Source organism: Chiroxiphia lanceolata, chromosome 17, assembly GCF_009829145.1.
Source record: "Chiroxiphia lanceolata isolate bChiLan1 chromosome 17, bChiLan1.pri, whole genome shotgun sequence".
Classification (NCBI taxonomy): domain Eukaryota; kingdom Metazoa; phylum Chordata; class Aves; order Passeriformes; family Pipridae; genus Chiroxiphia; species Chiroxiphia lanceolata.
The window spans coordinates 7,339,199-7,355,462 of NC_045653.1; the positions used below are offsets into that span (position 1 = coordinate 7,339,199).

The following is a 16,264-nucleotide window of genomic DNA, read 5'->3' on the forward strand; positions in this document are numbered from 1 at the left end:
TCCGGAGCAGGGGGCTGGGGGTGCTGCTGCAGGACTCTCACTCAGTGCTGCATCCAGCCAACTTGCTTTTGAACAAACTACTGCTATGAAAGAGATAAAAGAATAGCTTCCATGTTTTCCATTATCTGATCATGTTTTCCACTCTAAATCTAACGGAGACAGCAAGCAGGGAGCTACGCTTGGGAGGCAGACAACACATTTGCATCTGTTTTGCTGATTACAGTAGTTGCACATTTTACTTTAAACATCAATGGGTTGCAACTGCTATTCAAATGATATGGAAATTGCTACTTTATACTGAAACGTCCCTTAAGCAACAAAAGAAAGGATTAGCACAGGGCTTTTTTTCTTTTCTCTTCTTCTTTTCATTTTAATAAAACACAGTGGCAGTGGAAAACTCTTTGATGGTTCATGAACAACACCTGTATCTTTTAATATTTTATTCATACTAAGCTAGAGAATATTTGAATCCTTTTGTGTAACTATTATGACAACAATTTCTAACAAATATCCTTCTTTATCTGAGACACTGAATTAACTTCATTTTCACAACTCTTCTTCCCCAAACAAATACAGACACACACAAGATATATGAATAATTGTTCAAGGTAATTAAGGTACCATTACCAATTTATGATTATTTTCAGATTTAGATGAAGGTAAGAAAATGCCTTAATGGAGTCTGTCTTGTTTCCACATACCCAAAACCAATTTCTTATATGGTCATCCTCCCTCAAGATTGAATCCTACCCATTTCTAGCAGGATATAGGAGAGTCAGTGCAAATGAGAATCAGACCACAGTCAAATCACGATGGGAATTTTTCCCAATGAAGCTCTCATAAGTAGAATCACTTGCATTTCAACAGTTTGTAGGATTGATCTTTCAATCCCTGCTCAGCTCTGCACTTTTTATGCAATCCTAAAACAGCAACCTTTTAGGGAATTTTAATGGTAAACTTCATTCTGGGCAGAAGAAGTAAGGGATATATAAAGACACCTTATTAGCCTCCCCAAGATCAATTTCTTTTACAGAAGACCAATTAACAACACTTTTCACATTTGGGATGTTACTGCAAGTTACTGATATGGCAGAGAAACGTGAGCAAATGGGTCTCACTGACCTCTGACATAACTTACAGGGACCTCCAAAGGAAGAGTTGCAAGAGGACCCTCATCCTTGTCCACTGACTGCTGTCACAGAATCTTCATCATGACCATTTTGCACTTTAATCTGAACTCTGTCTCAGGAGAGCTAAAGAGAAACAGCAGAGAAAAGTAAAAGGATGTTACCAACAAAATATTTTTAAAAATAATCCCATGCAGACACGTTGACAGCATTAATTTGTAAAACAGTCTGTCTAAAAAAACTGACTCACAGTGTTTCTATTCTGATGTCAAAGCTTTGAGGCTTCAGGGTGCTGAGAGGTGGGAAATTATCAAGTTTTGACCAAATCAGATACATTCTTAGTCTCGGAATTACTTAATTATTTTAAAACTAAAGCACTGAGCTCAGTCTGTGGGGTTTTGTGTTCCTTAAGTATCTAGAACAGACCCGGTGAGAAACTTCCAATTCTCCATAGGCAGGTTCAGAAGAGACATGTGAGCAAACACAGCAACTCCTTTCTTTCAATAACAATTTTCAGCACATCACCCACGACAGACAGCAATGCCCCATCTAGAACTGCATCATGCAGGGCACAAATCCTGCTCTTACCCACGTGCCCCTGCAATCCCACTACCTTCAGTACTTTTTTTCTCTCACAAGTGTAAAAAGGACAACATTACTTTCAAACATTTACCCTGCGTTGATCACACTAAAACCACCACAACAGGGCCAGCTACAATATATTCACACAGGAGCTCCGATAACCACACTTGCACTTTTGGTTTTGTTAGTCCCACATGAATATTTATGCACTCTTCCATGATAAGTCCCCGGCTTTGCACGGGGCACAGGTTGTCAGCAGCTGAAAGCCATTAGCATCTGACAGCTGCTAAAAAAGCTTGTTGGAAACAAATAGGTGGTGCCGGGCATTGTGGAGCCGGCAGGTGATCACGGCACAATTACAAACTGCAGCTTCTTTGGCAGCTGCACGGACAAGGAGGGCCCTTCGTGCACTGCTCAGACCTGCCTGGCAGAGGGGAGATTTAATTATCATCGCTACATAATGGGCAGTTTGTGGGAGACAGAGACCTGATAGGAACAGATAGTGGGCAAACACAGGGCACAGCTCGCAGCCGACGAGGTAATTACAGTCCAAATAAGAGTGTAGGCGCTGGCTGGGAGCAGCAGATGTTGCTGTCCATCAGCATCTCCACACACAACATATGTTCGAATGGTACTTGAAAACAAGGCAGCAGAACGTTATTTGCAGAGCTACAGGATGCTTGAGGTGGGGTGGGGTGTATGTGTGATCAGGGAGGAAAATTGGGTTCTCACAAGGAAAATCCAGGGAATCAGGTAGAAGACATCCAGCACACAGGGCAGGGACTGCATGGAGGGACCAGGGAGGAAGATATTCCTTAGCCTTCAACCCACCAACACCCTCCCCTCCAAAACCTGCTTCGTGGAGTTGATTCTCAGGGAGGGAGAGTGGAGGATGAGCCAATAAATTGTAACTGTGCTCAGAGGAAGAGAAACGAAAGCTGTGCCCCGGGCAGTCAGAGCCCATGATTTTCTACCTCAAGTGGGCAGCCATGGGAAGGTGGACAAAGTTCTCCTCACATTTAACCCCTCAGGTGGAACAGTTTGCACACACGGCAGGTAAAAGATGCTGCTCAGTTTTTGTTCCAGTCACGGCATCTTGCTTTCTCAAAAACAAAATAAAGGCATGTGTTGGGGTGGTCAAATGCAACAGAAGAGAGGTACAGTGCAAGACTGCCTTTCTGAGATGCTGGAAATGCTTGTCTTCCTACCCCACTAATGAACACAATTATTCCACTGAAGGCTATTTCGTAAGTTCTTTTTTAAAAAAAATTATGTAAAAGCAGGAAATGTCAACATGTGCACATTACTTTTTTTCAAACCATTTTCTTGGCAACTACTCGATCTGTTCTACCTCATTCTTTCTTCCAAAAGAGAATTAATGCTCATCTTCACAAACTTTACATTTAAAGAAGTTCTGAAATGGCTTTACCTACACAGCATCACCTTCCAGACTTGTGACGCTGTTGCTTTCACCACACTTCATTCTTCCAGCATTCTTTTTTGCTTCTAAACCTGTGTTAATAATTAGCATTGTAAACAAATTTATGCACCAGTTTTCAAAAAAAAAAAAAAAAGGCCACAGTCAATAGCAACATAAATTTGGGTTGTAAATTGCCACGCAACACTGTCACATAAACAATGATGTACCTGTACAGCTTCAGTGCTTTTGATGCACAGCCAGATTCAGATCTTTTCAACATTTTCTTCTTAAAGATAAATTACAGAACAAACCGAGTGAGCTCGAGTGAGGTGGCCTTGATGGGAATGGTGTCCAGGTGTCAGGGTTTCTTTGTTTGATGTCCCTACAGCCTTTCAGATATTGCAGCCTTTCCTCTGGAGACATATAAAGCCTCAGAGGGTTTTTTCATAAAAGCATCATTCCTGGATGATGTCCACCTGAAGAGAGAATCATGTCTTTTGATTTTGAAGGGATAGCAGAAAAGATGACTCTGTGTGAATGTTACATGTTGGGAGCTACTTTTCAGTTTTACTCAATCTGGCCTTGCTCTCCCAGCAGATTTTTTCCCATGTTCTGTGTACATTATTGCTATTATAATCACAATCATGGTGAATGTTTGTGCAAATGATTAGCTCTGAATCTTCTCGGTGCTTTATACGTCTCTCTTACTATTTTTAATTTTGCTTGTATTTTTGGAAATGGCGAGCATGAAAACATGCCCACTTCCCTGGAAGCAGATGCACAATATGGCTCTAATTCACAAACCTCAAAGCTAATAAGAACAGCAAACATTTATTGCTCGAATCACCAGTGAAGAACTGACCCCGGTTATCCAGTCCCAGGGCTCACAAAATGCTCATCGCTGCATGTTTGTGCAATGTATTTTTAAAGCCTACACTGTCTAAAATATGCACAATTAATATTAACAAAGACCTGTCGTTCTCAGTGCGAGTGGCTGGAACAAGTGCTGCCTTCTGTCTGATGTGCAATGACCTTTTGAAGTATTTTTAGGCACTGTCCTATAAGCAATGCGTCTTGCACAAATTACTTCTGCCCAGATATAAAGCAACAGTAACCATGAGAAGGAGAGAGTAACATGGAGTGAATCTGAGTTTTCTAAAATTGGGAGAAAAAGAAAAGTACCAGGTTTTATGAGAGGATTTATAAACTGAATAATTTTCTCTCTTATTTAATCCTGACAAACAGGATCATGGGCCATGGATAAGAACATTTATAATGGACTGAGGTGTTGTGTGATTCTTCCATTTTTGAGTAAAGGAAGAAGACTGCAGCAATCACTTCCTTGTAAGAAACAGAATTAATAGAATCCACTATGTATTTAATTAAGAAGTGTTTGTGTCTTCAGGGAGGACAAAGATTAATTTAGGTAACTACTAAAAATTTTCAACCTTCATAACTTTAAGCTAAAAATTAAATTTAGAAGAAACCTGTGTGGAGAAATAGCACTCTGTGTTTGAAGTCACTGCCTCTGAGCCACAGGAGAAGTCAGACTGCACAATATTCTGTGGTATATAAGCGGCCCACATAGTTATATATCAATATATATCAAAAATGAAACAGTCTAGGAAATTTCATGCAGGATTAGGACAAGATCAGCGAAATAAATAAAATAGAAAAATACAAAATCAGACATTTTCACACCTCAAAATTTTTGTCCAAGTTGGAAAGGGAATGCAGAGTGAGATTCAGGAAGCCTAGCAACTACTAAACATGTGCAAAATGCACATCCAAAACACCTTCTGCAATCTATTTCTGTGAAAAAGTGCACAGAAAATATTGAGCTACCAACTGGTGCTATTCATGGGCGGGAGGAGAAGCCACCAAACACACCAACCTTCTTCCAGCAGTGACCAACAGCAAATCTGGAGAGAGGAGCATTTCAGGTGAGGTAAACACAACATGAATCTACCTGGAACACCTGCTCTGTGCTCTGATCAGCACTGCTGGCACTTCCTGAGCCCACTACTAACATTTACAGCAGGGCAATGGCAGTAATCCTTAAAAATTAAATTTCAGGCAGCAGGAAGGTACAGTACAGGCATTACATACACACATATGTAACTACATCTATAGAGTGCACAGAAAGTGTATTCAGAGACTGTGAATGTTCAGTGTTCATTACATGAAAAACAAACCAAAACAACCCCCCCCTGCACCTCTCTGACCATGCAAACACCACAATATGTTTCAAAAATGGGGTCTTGTTTTTAATCCATAGGTTTTTCAAGTACGAGCTGGGGAAGAAAACACCATCAGGTGCATTTTATCCACTAACAAAAGCAAATGGTTTTGTCTGTGTGGTCGCCCCACAGATAAAAATCTAATGGCTGTGTTCAGCCATTCTGTAGCAAATGAAGAGCTACTGGGAAGGCTTTTATCAGCAGATCATATGAGAAACCCAACCAGTGTCAAAATTTAGAGCAGAGAAACAAGATTAAGGGTCTTGCTCCTACCTGCTTACAGTTAGAAAAGTCAAGTATCAGAGAGTAATCCTCATCCAAAAGAAGAAACACATTCTAAGTTGTTTTTTTTGTCAAGATTTCTGAAAAAAAAAAAAAAAGAAAAAAAAAAAAGATGGTGTGGGAAATAAAACTCAATCTAGAATTACTCCTGATGCAGGAAAAAACCCAGGGTGTGACTGCATAAAGGATCACCCACTTTAGGTGACACTGCCAGCCAATTTCCTTCCCTGTTACATCACCACTAGGTTCCTTATTAAGCTCATGTCTTTAAAATTCACCCACAAAGGCCCCATGGCATCAAAATAGCTTGGTTTACTAACATCAAACTATGAGGAAATTAAAAAAAATAAAATTTCCCATTAAATCAGATTAAAAGGTGTAATCTGTAGAAGTTTTTCATTTAAGACTTGGATAATAAATTCTTCTGGTGTAATGGTGCCACCAGCAGATAATAGTTAGAACTGGTTTTAGTTGTAAAACCTAGACAGGAGTACAAATATCTCTGTATAGGTTATTTAAGCTTCCAAGAATGAATCCTTTAACTTCAATATTTTGATAAGAATATGAAGCTAAAAATTGGTTCTAAATGTGAATTATTGGTAGATAAAATTTCGGATTCCTAATGCTCTGTGTAAGTTTCTTATGTGTTCCTCCATGATTTATAAAGACAGGGAAGTGTTTGGGACAGCGTGGGGGTTTTCCCACAGTAGGAACCGGTGATTTTTCATGCCTGAGCAACTGACAAACACTGGAACAGGAACAACAACATTAAACTCTGATAACTGAATTACTGGAACTCTTCAGTTTTGTCTATGGGAACACTGATCTGATAAACACTGAATATCTCAGTGGAGCAACTCCTTTTGTCCATGGAGATCCAGGACTCTTGCTCCTTCTGTTGCAGAGGGAGAACTGAGAGCACATATTTCTCCAGCCACTGCAGTGCTGACATTCCCAATGTTACTGTCACCTTTCTACCTATAGCACCTTCTTTACATTGGTCATTCTCATTCATATTTACTTAGCAGGTTTAGGAATTTGGAATATAGTTACAGTGGGAAGAAGTCCTTGCCATGCAGGTATGGATTTCCTTTCAGAAAAAGAACTGGGAGTGAGATCACAGTGGCAGCAGTGTCACTGAACTAAACTCAACTGCCCTGAGAAGAGTCACTCCAGACTGAAACACAAATAGAGTAACACGAGAATCAGACCAGCTCTCAGCAAGATCATTTAACACAAGTCTTCCATCGGCTGATTTACAGATATGGAATACAAGAATATTTGTAGGAAACACACATATTCTGCAATTCTTTACAGCCACAGCCTCTCCCTGTGTTGCTCTCAAGTTTAATGGAGCTAATCTGGAGTGCTCCCGGCAGCCCTGCAGGGCCCCCAGCACTCAAACCCACAGCTGAAAGTCACTGTCCCCCGTTGTGCATTCACACTATTGCACCTGCATATTTTATTTCACACACAAAAGGTCAAAAGCTTGCCAGCAGGCTGCCTGCCTTCTCAGACACACAATGCGTGCAGAAAAATAACTCCAAGGAGCTGCTTGCTGTAATTTCCTGCAATTTAAGACTATTTATTTTTAAAACTTTTGCTGCCAACCTCCCCATCTGACTGTCACACTCTTGCTGAATTTTACCATCAGAACATAGTAATTTATTAGAGATCAAATCCAACCGGTTATTTGACTGTCTTGGTTTTAAATACTACTCAGCCTTTTTAGGCTTTTTAGCTCTGGATCCTTCGGGCTCTCTATAATTAATGTTCCTTTAGCAGAGGCAGTGAGGGGACTGGTTGTGCACAGTTAACCCTTTGCTGAGACCAACACAAAACCACAGCAAGGGGCTGTGTTGGCAAAGAGGTCGCCACGAAGGTTCCGCTGAATTCATTCTACTTTTTTTGCACTTGGAAATTAATCTTTCATACAAGTGGGCTGAGTATAGCCACCACCTACCCACATGATTAGAAACTGGTCTGTGCCTGCCAATGTTAATTAACAGAGGGGGGGGGATCACACCCACACATATGGCATTTTGGGAAAGACTGGAACTCCCATAAAGCTTTTGTGGCAGCTGAAGGGATTTGAGATGGGAGAAGGGGAATGATCAAGGATAAGGCTGAATATTTGCAGTGTCAGGTATGTATATGGGGGCTGTAATGGTAGCACAGAAGGAAACACATGCATGAGAACCAGGGATAAGCCAGCATGGAGTATTTGAGAAAGACAGTGTGCTGGTAGGTGATCATTTCACCTGAGAGAGCACCAGAAGAGAAGAATAAGGATGCCCAGCATTAGGCACACTGATTTTCCCCCCAAATTTGACCCAAAAAAATGAAGCTTTACTGATACTAAGAAAGTGATGCATTAGGGTCTGAATCTACTTCACTAGGGAGCTGCTCTGTGGGAAAGGACCAGGCTGTCCTGGTGGCCAACAAGCTCAATATGAGTGACCAGTGAGCTGCTGTGGCAGAGAGACAACAGGATGCTGGGCGGCATCAAGAGGAGCATCACCAGCAGAGATAAAGAACTTATTATCCCACTCGATTCAGCACTTGTCAGACCTCACCTGGAACACTGTTCAGTAGTTTTGGTCCCTGCTATACAAAAAAAATGTGGAAAGGCTGAAGAGGGGCCAGAGAAGGGCCACAAAGATGATCAAAGAACTGGGAAGTTGCCATGTGAGGAAAGGCTGAAAGCACTGGGTTTGCTCAGCCTTGAGAAAAGAAGGTGTAGGGAGACCTCCTCGCCACGTTCCACTATTTAAGGGGTAGCTACAGAGAAGATGGAAACTCCCTTTTTACAAGGAGTCACATGGAAAAGACAAGTGGTAATGGGTACAAATTACTGCTGGGGAGATTCTGCTTGGACACAAGAGGGAAATTTTTCACAATGAGGACAATTAGCCGTTGGAACAATCTCCCAGGGATGGATTCCCCAAAGTTGGACATGTTTAAAATTCAGCTGGACAGGGTGCTGGGCCATCTTGTCAAGACTGTGCTTTTGTCTAGGAAGGTTGGACCAGATGATCCTTGAGGACCTTTCCAACCCGGTATTCTATGGCTCTATGAAAAATATTTATGAGAAAATATTGAATTTATTCCTACACTGAAAGATGATCTCCTGTGCTCTTTAGGTCAATATTATCATAGCCCAGAGAAGGTCAAATAGCAGATATTTGGCAAGAAGTAAAAACCATTGCACAGTAAAAGTAAGCCAATAATGAACATATTTTCCTTTAAATTTTAACATCTTGTTATCGTACTTTTTTTCTCCAGCAACGTGACCTATGCCATGAATAGCAAAAAAATATAACCTAGCATAGGAAAACAACAATATTAATCAAGGTCAACTCTCAGATATATATTGTTGCTAGTGAGTATTCCATAGTTAGGAGGGCTGAATTTGACCTCAGAACATTCCAATGATCCGCTGCAAAACAAAATCACAGAAAAATTACTATATCTGATATTTATTTATTAAAAATTCTAACTGCAATTGGAATTCTGAAGAGGCTGCCCTAAGAAAGCTTCGTCCTTTCTGGGTGAACTATTTAAGGCAGTATCCTTGACTGAACTTCCAGCATTTTAGCTAATTTGACCATGTTTGTCTTCCACTCAAAGCACTCCCAGCAAAAATAGCTGCCAGAGCTCCTGTGCAGCAGTTGTCTCAAGAACTCTGTTTTTTGCAGTTCTCTTATGCTGTATTTTAAGCAGATCTTTTCCCAAGTCTCTTATCAAATAGCTTTTAGTAGTGACAGATATGTTTGGTGTAAGCCTGTTAGTTTCCCACGAGCAGGAGCTTTTGGAGAGACTTTCAAGAGCATATTTGAATTAAAGAAACTAAATTAATCATAAATAAATATCAAGACCTATGGTGGGCACGAATAAGTGACAAAAGGCATAAATAAGACAACCATAATATCAGACCGTTATTGAACAAATACAAAAAAGGTACAATTCTATTCTGAACTAGATGTTTGTTATTTCAAAGGAATTTCAACCAAAGTAATCAGGGAATCATTCCATTTTACAGATTGCATGCATATTCTACTGTACTAAATGGAGTCTGAAACCTACAAACAATTTGTACTCATCTAATTATAAATGTACTAATCTATGTTGGCACAATTTTTCTTATGACTATGTTACTACCTACTTATTTCTTAGCAGTAAAGACAAGTTTATATTAATACTTGCATGAGAGTTATGTGATGTAAATCACTATGTCTGATACCACAGCCTTTATCAGCGTGGAAAGTCTCAGCAATTTCACTGAATATAAAAGAAACTTGACTGAATAAACTGTAACAGGAGAGCAAAGTTTTATTATTATAGTATCTACACTGGTGTGTACTTTAGGGATGGGGACTTGTCTTCCCTATCACACTTGCTTGGAGTTGGTACAGAAAAATCCAGGAAGGAGGAAATAACAGCAGATTGAAAAAGACCAAAGTAGTTTCCAGAAAATGTTATTCTCCCCTTGCCTTTGTCTAAATGTTGGTATAAAGGAACATGCCCCAACATGCAAACCAGCCCCAGAGAGTATCGGAGAGGAACAAGCCTTTGTTTAGAGCAACACCAGGTTACCCTGCACTTCTTCATTCTGTCAGCTTCTGGTAACCATAGAAAACTGATACAGGACACACAGAGCCTGAATGGTGAATGAAAATGTCTGTTAACAAACAGGATCATGTGTAATGCTGGCTGCTCACTCACCTCCTCACTAATGGCTGGGGAATCACAATCCTTTATGGAGTTTTGACAGAAAACGAACACTGTAACTTCTTTCAAAAACAAATATTTTGCTTCCAATCCCTTGGACCTCTACTAAAAAAAAAAAAAAAAAAAAAGGAAGAAAAATTCCCCTATGGGCAAAGAAACAGTCTGTTAAAATAGGAAGTGTTCTGTGGTATAGACAACATTCAAACACAGTTGTTTGAGGTAAAAAACCACAACATAATCTTTATATTTGAGTTAGTTCCTGCCATTCCCACTCCCTACTGAGCACAGCCTCTGTTTGATGTTTCTGATTCTTTATATAATTAAACTCTAAGAGCCAAGGGCTGTCTGATTGATAATGGTGTTACTTATTTTCCCAGTTTTCAATCAGCAATGCAACCACAAAGCTTTTGGATTTTAGTTCTGCTCAGTAAGAAGCATGAGGTTGGCTTGGTTTCGTAACATTACAAAGAAACATGAAATGATGTCATTATTTTTGTACCTTTTGTAAGGCATGAATATAAGCTTGGAACAGAAAGTTTATCTACACTGCAAAGAACAGGCTGCTTTCAATGATCAATACTGTTTACAATTTCTTTCTAAACGCACAGTCATAAAAAATTGAGTCATATTCAAAAGAAAAGGACATTCTTAACAGCTAAGCATCATGGTAAATGTAAATAAATATACTTATGTGCCCAGTTTGTGCTGATTCCCAGGCTAGATGAGTGTCCCAGGGAGCGTGGGCTAGAAGGGAACAAATTTCATCACTTCCTCACTTCCTTGCTAATGGTCTCTATATCATGCAGCACAAGGACTTACGTAAATTACTTCTTAATTAAGCAAGAGTACACATGTATTTAGGGAAGATATATTTCCTCAAGTCGGAGCACTTAAAAAACAACAAAAAAAATCAGTTTCTAAAAATAAGGATTTGATCGTGAATGTCATTATCGCAAAATCTTAGAGGGAATTTTTCTGGTTTTGTAAACAGCCACAGAACAGCCTGAGTTCTGAAAATTAAAAATTGATCAATGATTTCAGTGGACATCACACGAAACAGCTTTGCCTACACCCATTAAATAGCGGGTAGTTGCTTTCACAGCCAGTGCACTCACAGGCTGGAGCACACAAGGTTTTGTTCACCTGGAAACACCACTGGGTACCACAGCACCACCCAACCCTGCACAGACCGAGCCACTGATGCTTCTGAAAGTTATATTTACACTTTATCGCATTTTGAGACGGATAAATAACCTCAAACTCCTTATGTTTTTTAGGAAATCCAAATGGTTTCACCTTCCTCTCATCTACAAGTTTAAGAAATTAGGGCCCCAATATCTGAAATTGCTACCTAGCTGTTATAAGGCTCTTAATTTTGAGTTTTACATCAGAATAGTCGAGTTTTAATTTAACAGCAAGTACTGATAATCCGAGAAATTTTACATCCTTTCATTGCTTCTGATTCCCCACTATGAATTCTCATCCTAATATTTTAGCATTGCTGATTTCTGGGCCTTGTGAAGGGGTGGAATAAAGAGCTAATTTTGTGGCAGGCCTGCTGCTTGTGTCTGTTACTGTTCACTCTCCATCAGAAAAGCTTTTTGTATTAAGTTGTAAAGAAGTCACTGGACAAACATAAAAAAATGAATCAATCACTGTAAGAAAAAGATTCACTTTCAAGTTAAATATTATGAATTATGTATATTCATTCATTCATGCTGCTTATTGATATTTGTTGTGAAGTAACAACAGCTTGTGTATTCATCAAAGGATTTAACACTAAATGGCAATTTTATGTTTAAATCACAATTACTCCTCTGTTTCAGAATGGGGCTATTTCCTATTCATCTGCCAACAGGAGAAAACATGGCTGGATTAAGAAAAAAAAAAATCAAGAGAACTTTCTTCATTTATATCTCATGAAAGAACTTTCCTGATTTAAAGCACAGGATGAAGTTCACTTCCAAGTATATATTTACCAACAGAGTCACTGCCTGATGCTTTGTGACGGGAGCTGCATCCTCAGGGTGCAATTACAGCAATTATCTGGATGGATCTTCTCATCAGTGACCTTTGACTCATCTCCTACAAACTGTCAGTCTTCATCATCAAATGGGGAAAGCAGAGTATTGTTTCGACTCAATCAGCTGCTCCTGAGAAGGAGAAACCCCCACATTAGGGCAGCCTGGCTGCCCACAGTGACCTCCTGCAGCCAGGCTGCATCTGCCAGGCGAGGGGAGCCCGGCAGGAACAGCAGGTCCCTCCTGGGCTGTTCTCCTGGCAGGATGGAGCCAGCAGCACCTCCACACGCTCCTGCATTCCTGGGGCACTGCAAGAGAAGCAGAAATAAATCTTTTTCGGATTCAAAGTGCTGGGTATTCTCCTCTTCTCTTCTTTGTTGGTTTTGTGTCAGCTTTTGGAAGTTTGCCCCAAAACCCTCTGTCTCACTTCGCATTCAGCTGGAATGAAGTCACTGAACCAACTGAATTGACTATAAAATTACACCTATGCAAAGATGGAGCAAAGTCTTACCTTAACACTATTATGACATTCATTATCACACAATTTTTACTGAAGTAAAACTCCTGCATAAGTTTTGTCAGAGGGCATGGCCAGGAGGGTACAGCCCATGTGAAATTAAACTATTTAAATTCACAATCAGTAATGCTAAATGATGAAGGGATAAATGACTCAGTTCAAACAGTAAGACATTTAAAATGGAATTGGAAAATACCAACTATAAACAGTTTTATAACTTTCACTTTGCAGTGAAACAACTGATGACTGACTGTAACAGAAAAACGAAATATCACTTTTGCCTTAAAGGGAGAAGAGCTTAATTCTCTCAGCATACAGTTCTTCCAGAAAAAGGATGGCAGTTCCAAGGCTTAATTTTAATGACCATTAGCTGCTACCTACCATTTAATTAGTTGATAATAAAAGCAAGGCTCTTTCTTATCAAAGCAATCAACAATGTCACTCCTTTGCATTCCTCCCATCAGCTGCAAATGTTGTTATATGGACAGGGCAGGGATAAAACCAACAACAGACAATCTGGGAAAAAACCTCCAAAGTGAAAAATAAACAAAATCATTTACAGAGGTAACTCAGTCAATTACCAAAGGAGAAAGAAACTAAATTCTTCATTGTCAAGTGTCAATTCAAAGTGAAAACAGATTGAACCAAAACTGTCCAAAAATGCTTTACCATTTTGAAACACTCACACCCCCCAATGCCAGACAGAGCCCAGCTGTTTCTGTGACTAACATCAAACAATAGCTGGGCTGTTTAAAAGCTCAGCAACAGGGAAAGATGTTTGCCTGAAGACATACTGTATTAATGTAAATTGCTTTCAAATGCACGTTCAGTTTCTTAAACAAAACAAAAAGTAGATATAAAACTGTGCGAGTGGAAGTTACTGTTAGAGCCATATATAACCCTGTCAGCCATAATTCAGTCATCCATTGGGGACCACATGGAGGGAGCTTGCATTCAGGGGGAAGGACAGCAAAAAGGGCCTCTTTTTCTGTAAAAGGAAAGTGATATTCATTTTACTCTTCCTACTTCAGAAAGGTCTTAAGACTATGGAGCCTGTGTCTCCTCTATGAACCTTCCAATTGCCATCAGACAAACCCCTCTGCATTTCCTCCTTATGGGGTGCTCTACACTCATGCCCATGGCTGTTAGTCATCCTGCCAGAGTGCCTTCATATCATCTTAAGCACTGACCTTTAAGAAATTATAAATGTTATTTCAGCTTTAATATTCTGATTCTAGTGTCTCTGGAAGTGATTAACAGCACTGGCTTTATGTCTTCAGGTCCTTGCCTATTTGCTCACCACCTTCTGCTAATGTAACTTAATCATTACACGCTGCAACACCCCAGGTTTCTATTTCTAGTTCAGTGAAATTAAACTAGTAATAAGCAGCAGCATACTGTATCATCAGCAGGCTTCATTGCTCCTGAAGGCAAAAGGATTAAATCAGAGATTAATTTTGTTCTGTGTATCATCTTTCTCATCTGTACAATGGGGACAACACAGCTATAGTTGAGAGAAAGTGAGGCTTCCTCACAACAACAATTACATTCCCATCTGTTAATTTTTTGTCAGTTATCTTTGCAGTATAGTTGTGAGATTGTTAAATAACCAAATTTGTGTAGCTAACAAAAAAGTGATCATGGCAAAGATCTTCAGTAGATGTGCCGACAGACAGCAGACATGTTTGCCTAATCCAGACTTGGTAATCAGCAAAAAGATTTGAAAGACAGGAAAAAGATTATTTTGGATACAAAGGAGAGGATGGCAGGAACGCTACGATGACAGTTCAAGAACATTTCTTGGAACATTCACAAAAATGGAAATCAGCTGGAAATCCACCATTTCCTCATCTACTCTACCAGAATAATGCTTAGATGATGAGTAAAGACCATCTCATGGTAAAATCTTACATCACAGCATGAAAGGACCCAGTGTTGTGGTGATGCTGACTGTGCACTGTTCCCACACTGTTGTGTCAACACTTCACTTGGAGAACACATAAAAGAATTCTACTGGGTTTGACAAGTGCACCCTTTTTATCAAAGGGCCAGATCACTCCTCATGGCCTGCGTGCACACTTCACCTCACCTTAAAGGACTTCTAAAATTTGTCTAACAAATCTGTTGCTTGTTAAAGGCCATAAAACCTCTTTAGGTAAGGATTTCTTAGATAAGCAGTTGAAATTATCAATAAACAATAACTTTACTGATACATTAAAATCTTTTATCAGTACCAGAAAATATATTAGCATGCCCCTAATGTATATTAATTGCATGTTAACTGCACCTGCCTTGCACTGGTGGTACACACCTGCCAAGTCAGCCAAGTAAAGGAAAGCTGAAGGCAAACACAGCAAAGGCACGTGCAGGGATGAAGGAGTGTCACAGCCAATGGACGTGGAGGGACTGGCCATCCAGCTGAGCCTGTGCCAGCCCCAGTGGGGACAAATTCCCATGCCAGGAGCAACAAGGCAGCCCCATCCCACCCCAGCCAGGATTCACAGAATATGCTGACTTGGAAGGGACCCACAAGGATCATCGAGTCCAACCCTTAACCCTGCACAGGCCCATCCCCAAGAGTCACACCCCGTGCCTGAGAGTGTCACCCAAACCCTCCTTGAGCTCTGTCAGCCTTGGTGCTGTGCCCACTGCCCTGGGGAGCCTGGTCAGTGCCCGACCACCCTCTGGGGGAAGAACCCTTTCCCGATATCCAACCTAAACCTCCCCTGACACACGTCCAGGCCATTCCCTGGGTCCTGTCCCTGGTCCCTACAGAGCAGAGCTCAGTCTTGCCCTTCCTCTGCCCCTCTTGAAGAAGTTGTAACTGCAGTGAGGTCTCCTCTCAGTCTCCTCCAGCTGAACACACCAAGTGCCCTCAGCTGCTCCTCACACGGCTTCCCCATCTCCATTTCTCTCCTTTGGATGCTCTCTAACAGCTCCAGCAGAACCCAGGTGTGTACATCCCACCCTCTTTCCCGGCAGGGACGACCACACTTTGTAGTGACACTAGGACTCGTTAGCAACAAAGAGCTCTTTTTATATCGCCTTGCCACGCACGGAGTGGCCCCGGACCGTGACGGAGTGACCGAGGCAGCGATTCCCGGCCCGGCCGTGACCCCCCACTGCCCCCTGCGGGCACCGCCGGGAAGGGCCGCTCCCCAAATCCTGCCCGCAGGAACATCCACGGCCTCGGCTCCTCTTCCCCACCTCCTCGGGGGACAGTTTCACCTCGCAGGGGAAACCTGGAAAGCAAGCTTCCTCTTCTTTCCCATATAACTCAATTATCTGAGAACGCTGTTAGAGAATACTATAGAATACTTCAGTCTTATCTGTTTCATGACATG

At 40.9% G+C, this 16,264-nt stretch overlaps 1 protein-coding gene across 11 annotated transcripts in view; it reads right to left on the reverse strand.

The window, feature by feature from the left end:
• CTCFL (CCCTC-binding factor like) overlaps positions 1 to 16,264 on the reverse strand; it is a 45,140-nt gene that overhangs the window by 12,131 nt on the left and 16,745 nt on the right. For 7 of the 11 annotated variants that reach the window (XR_004360012.1, XR_004360014.1, XR_004360018.1 and 4 more), the window contains 4 exons: positions 12,362 to 12,711; positions 10,377 to 10,487; positions 5,643 to 5,731; positions 3,143 to 3,221 (listed from right to left, as the gene is read on the reverse strand). Coding sequence is in view for 1 of the 11 variants with exons in the window: in XM_032704955.1 (XP_032560846.1) it covers positions 12,491 to 12,711 (221 nt within the window). In the remaining 10 variants the exon portion in view is untranslated. Of the gene's footprint in view, positions 1 to 3,142; positions 3,222 to 5,642; positions 5,732 to 10,376; positions 10,488 to 11,076; positions 12,712 to 13,301; positions 13,449 to 16,264 lie in introns of those variants that run through there. The other 4 variants (XR_004360011.1, XR_004360017.1, XR_004360016.1 and 1 more) reach the window with 4 other exon arrangements.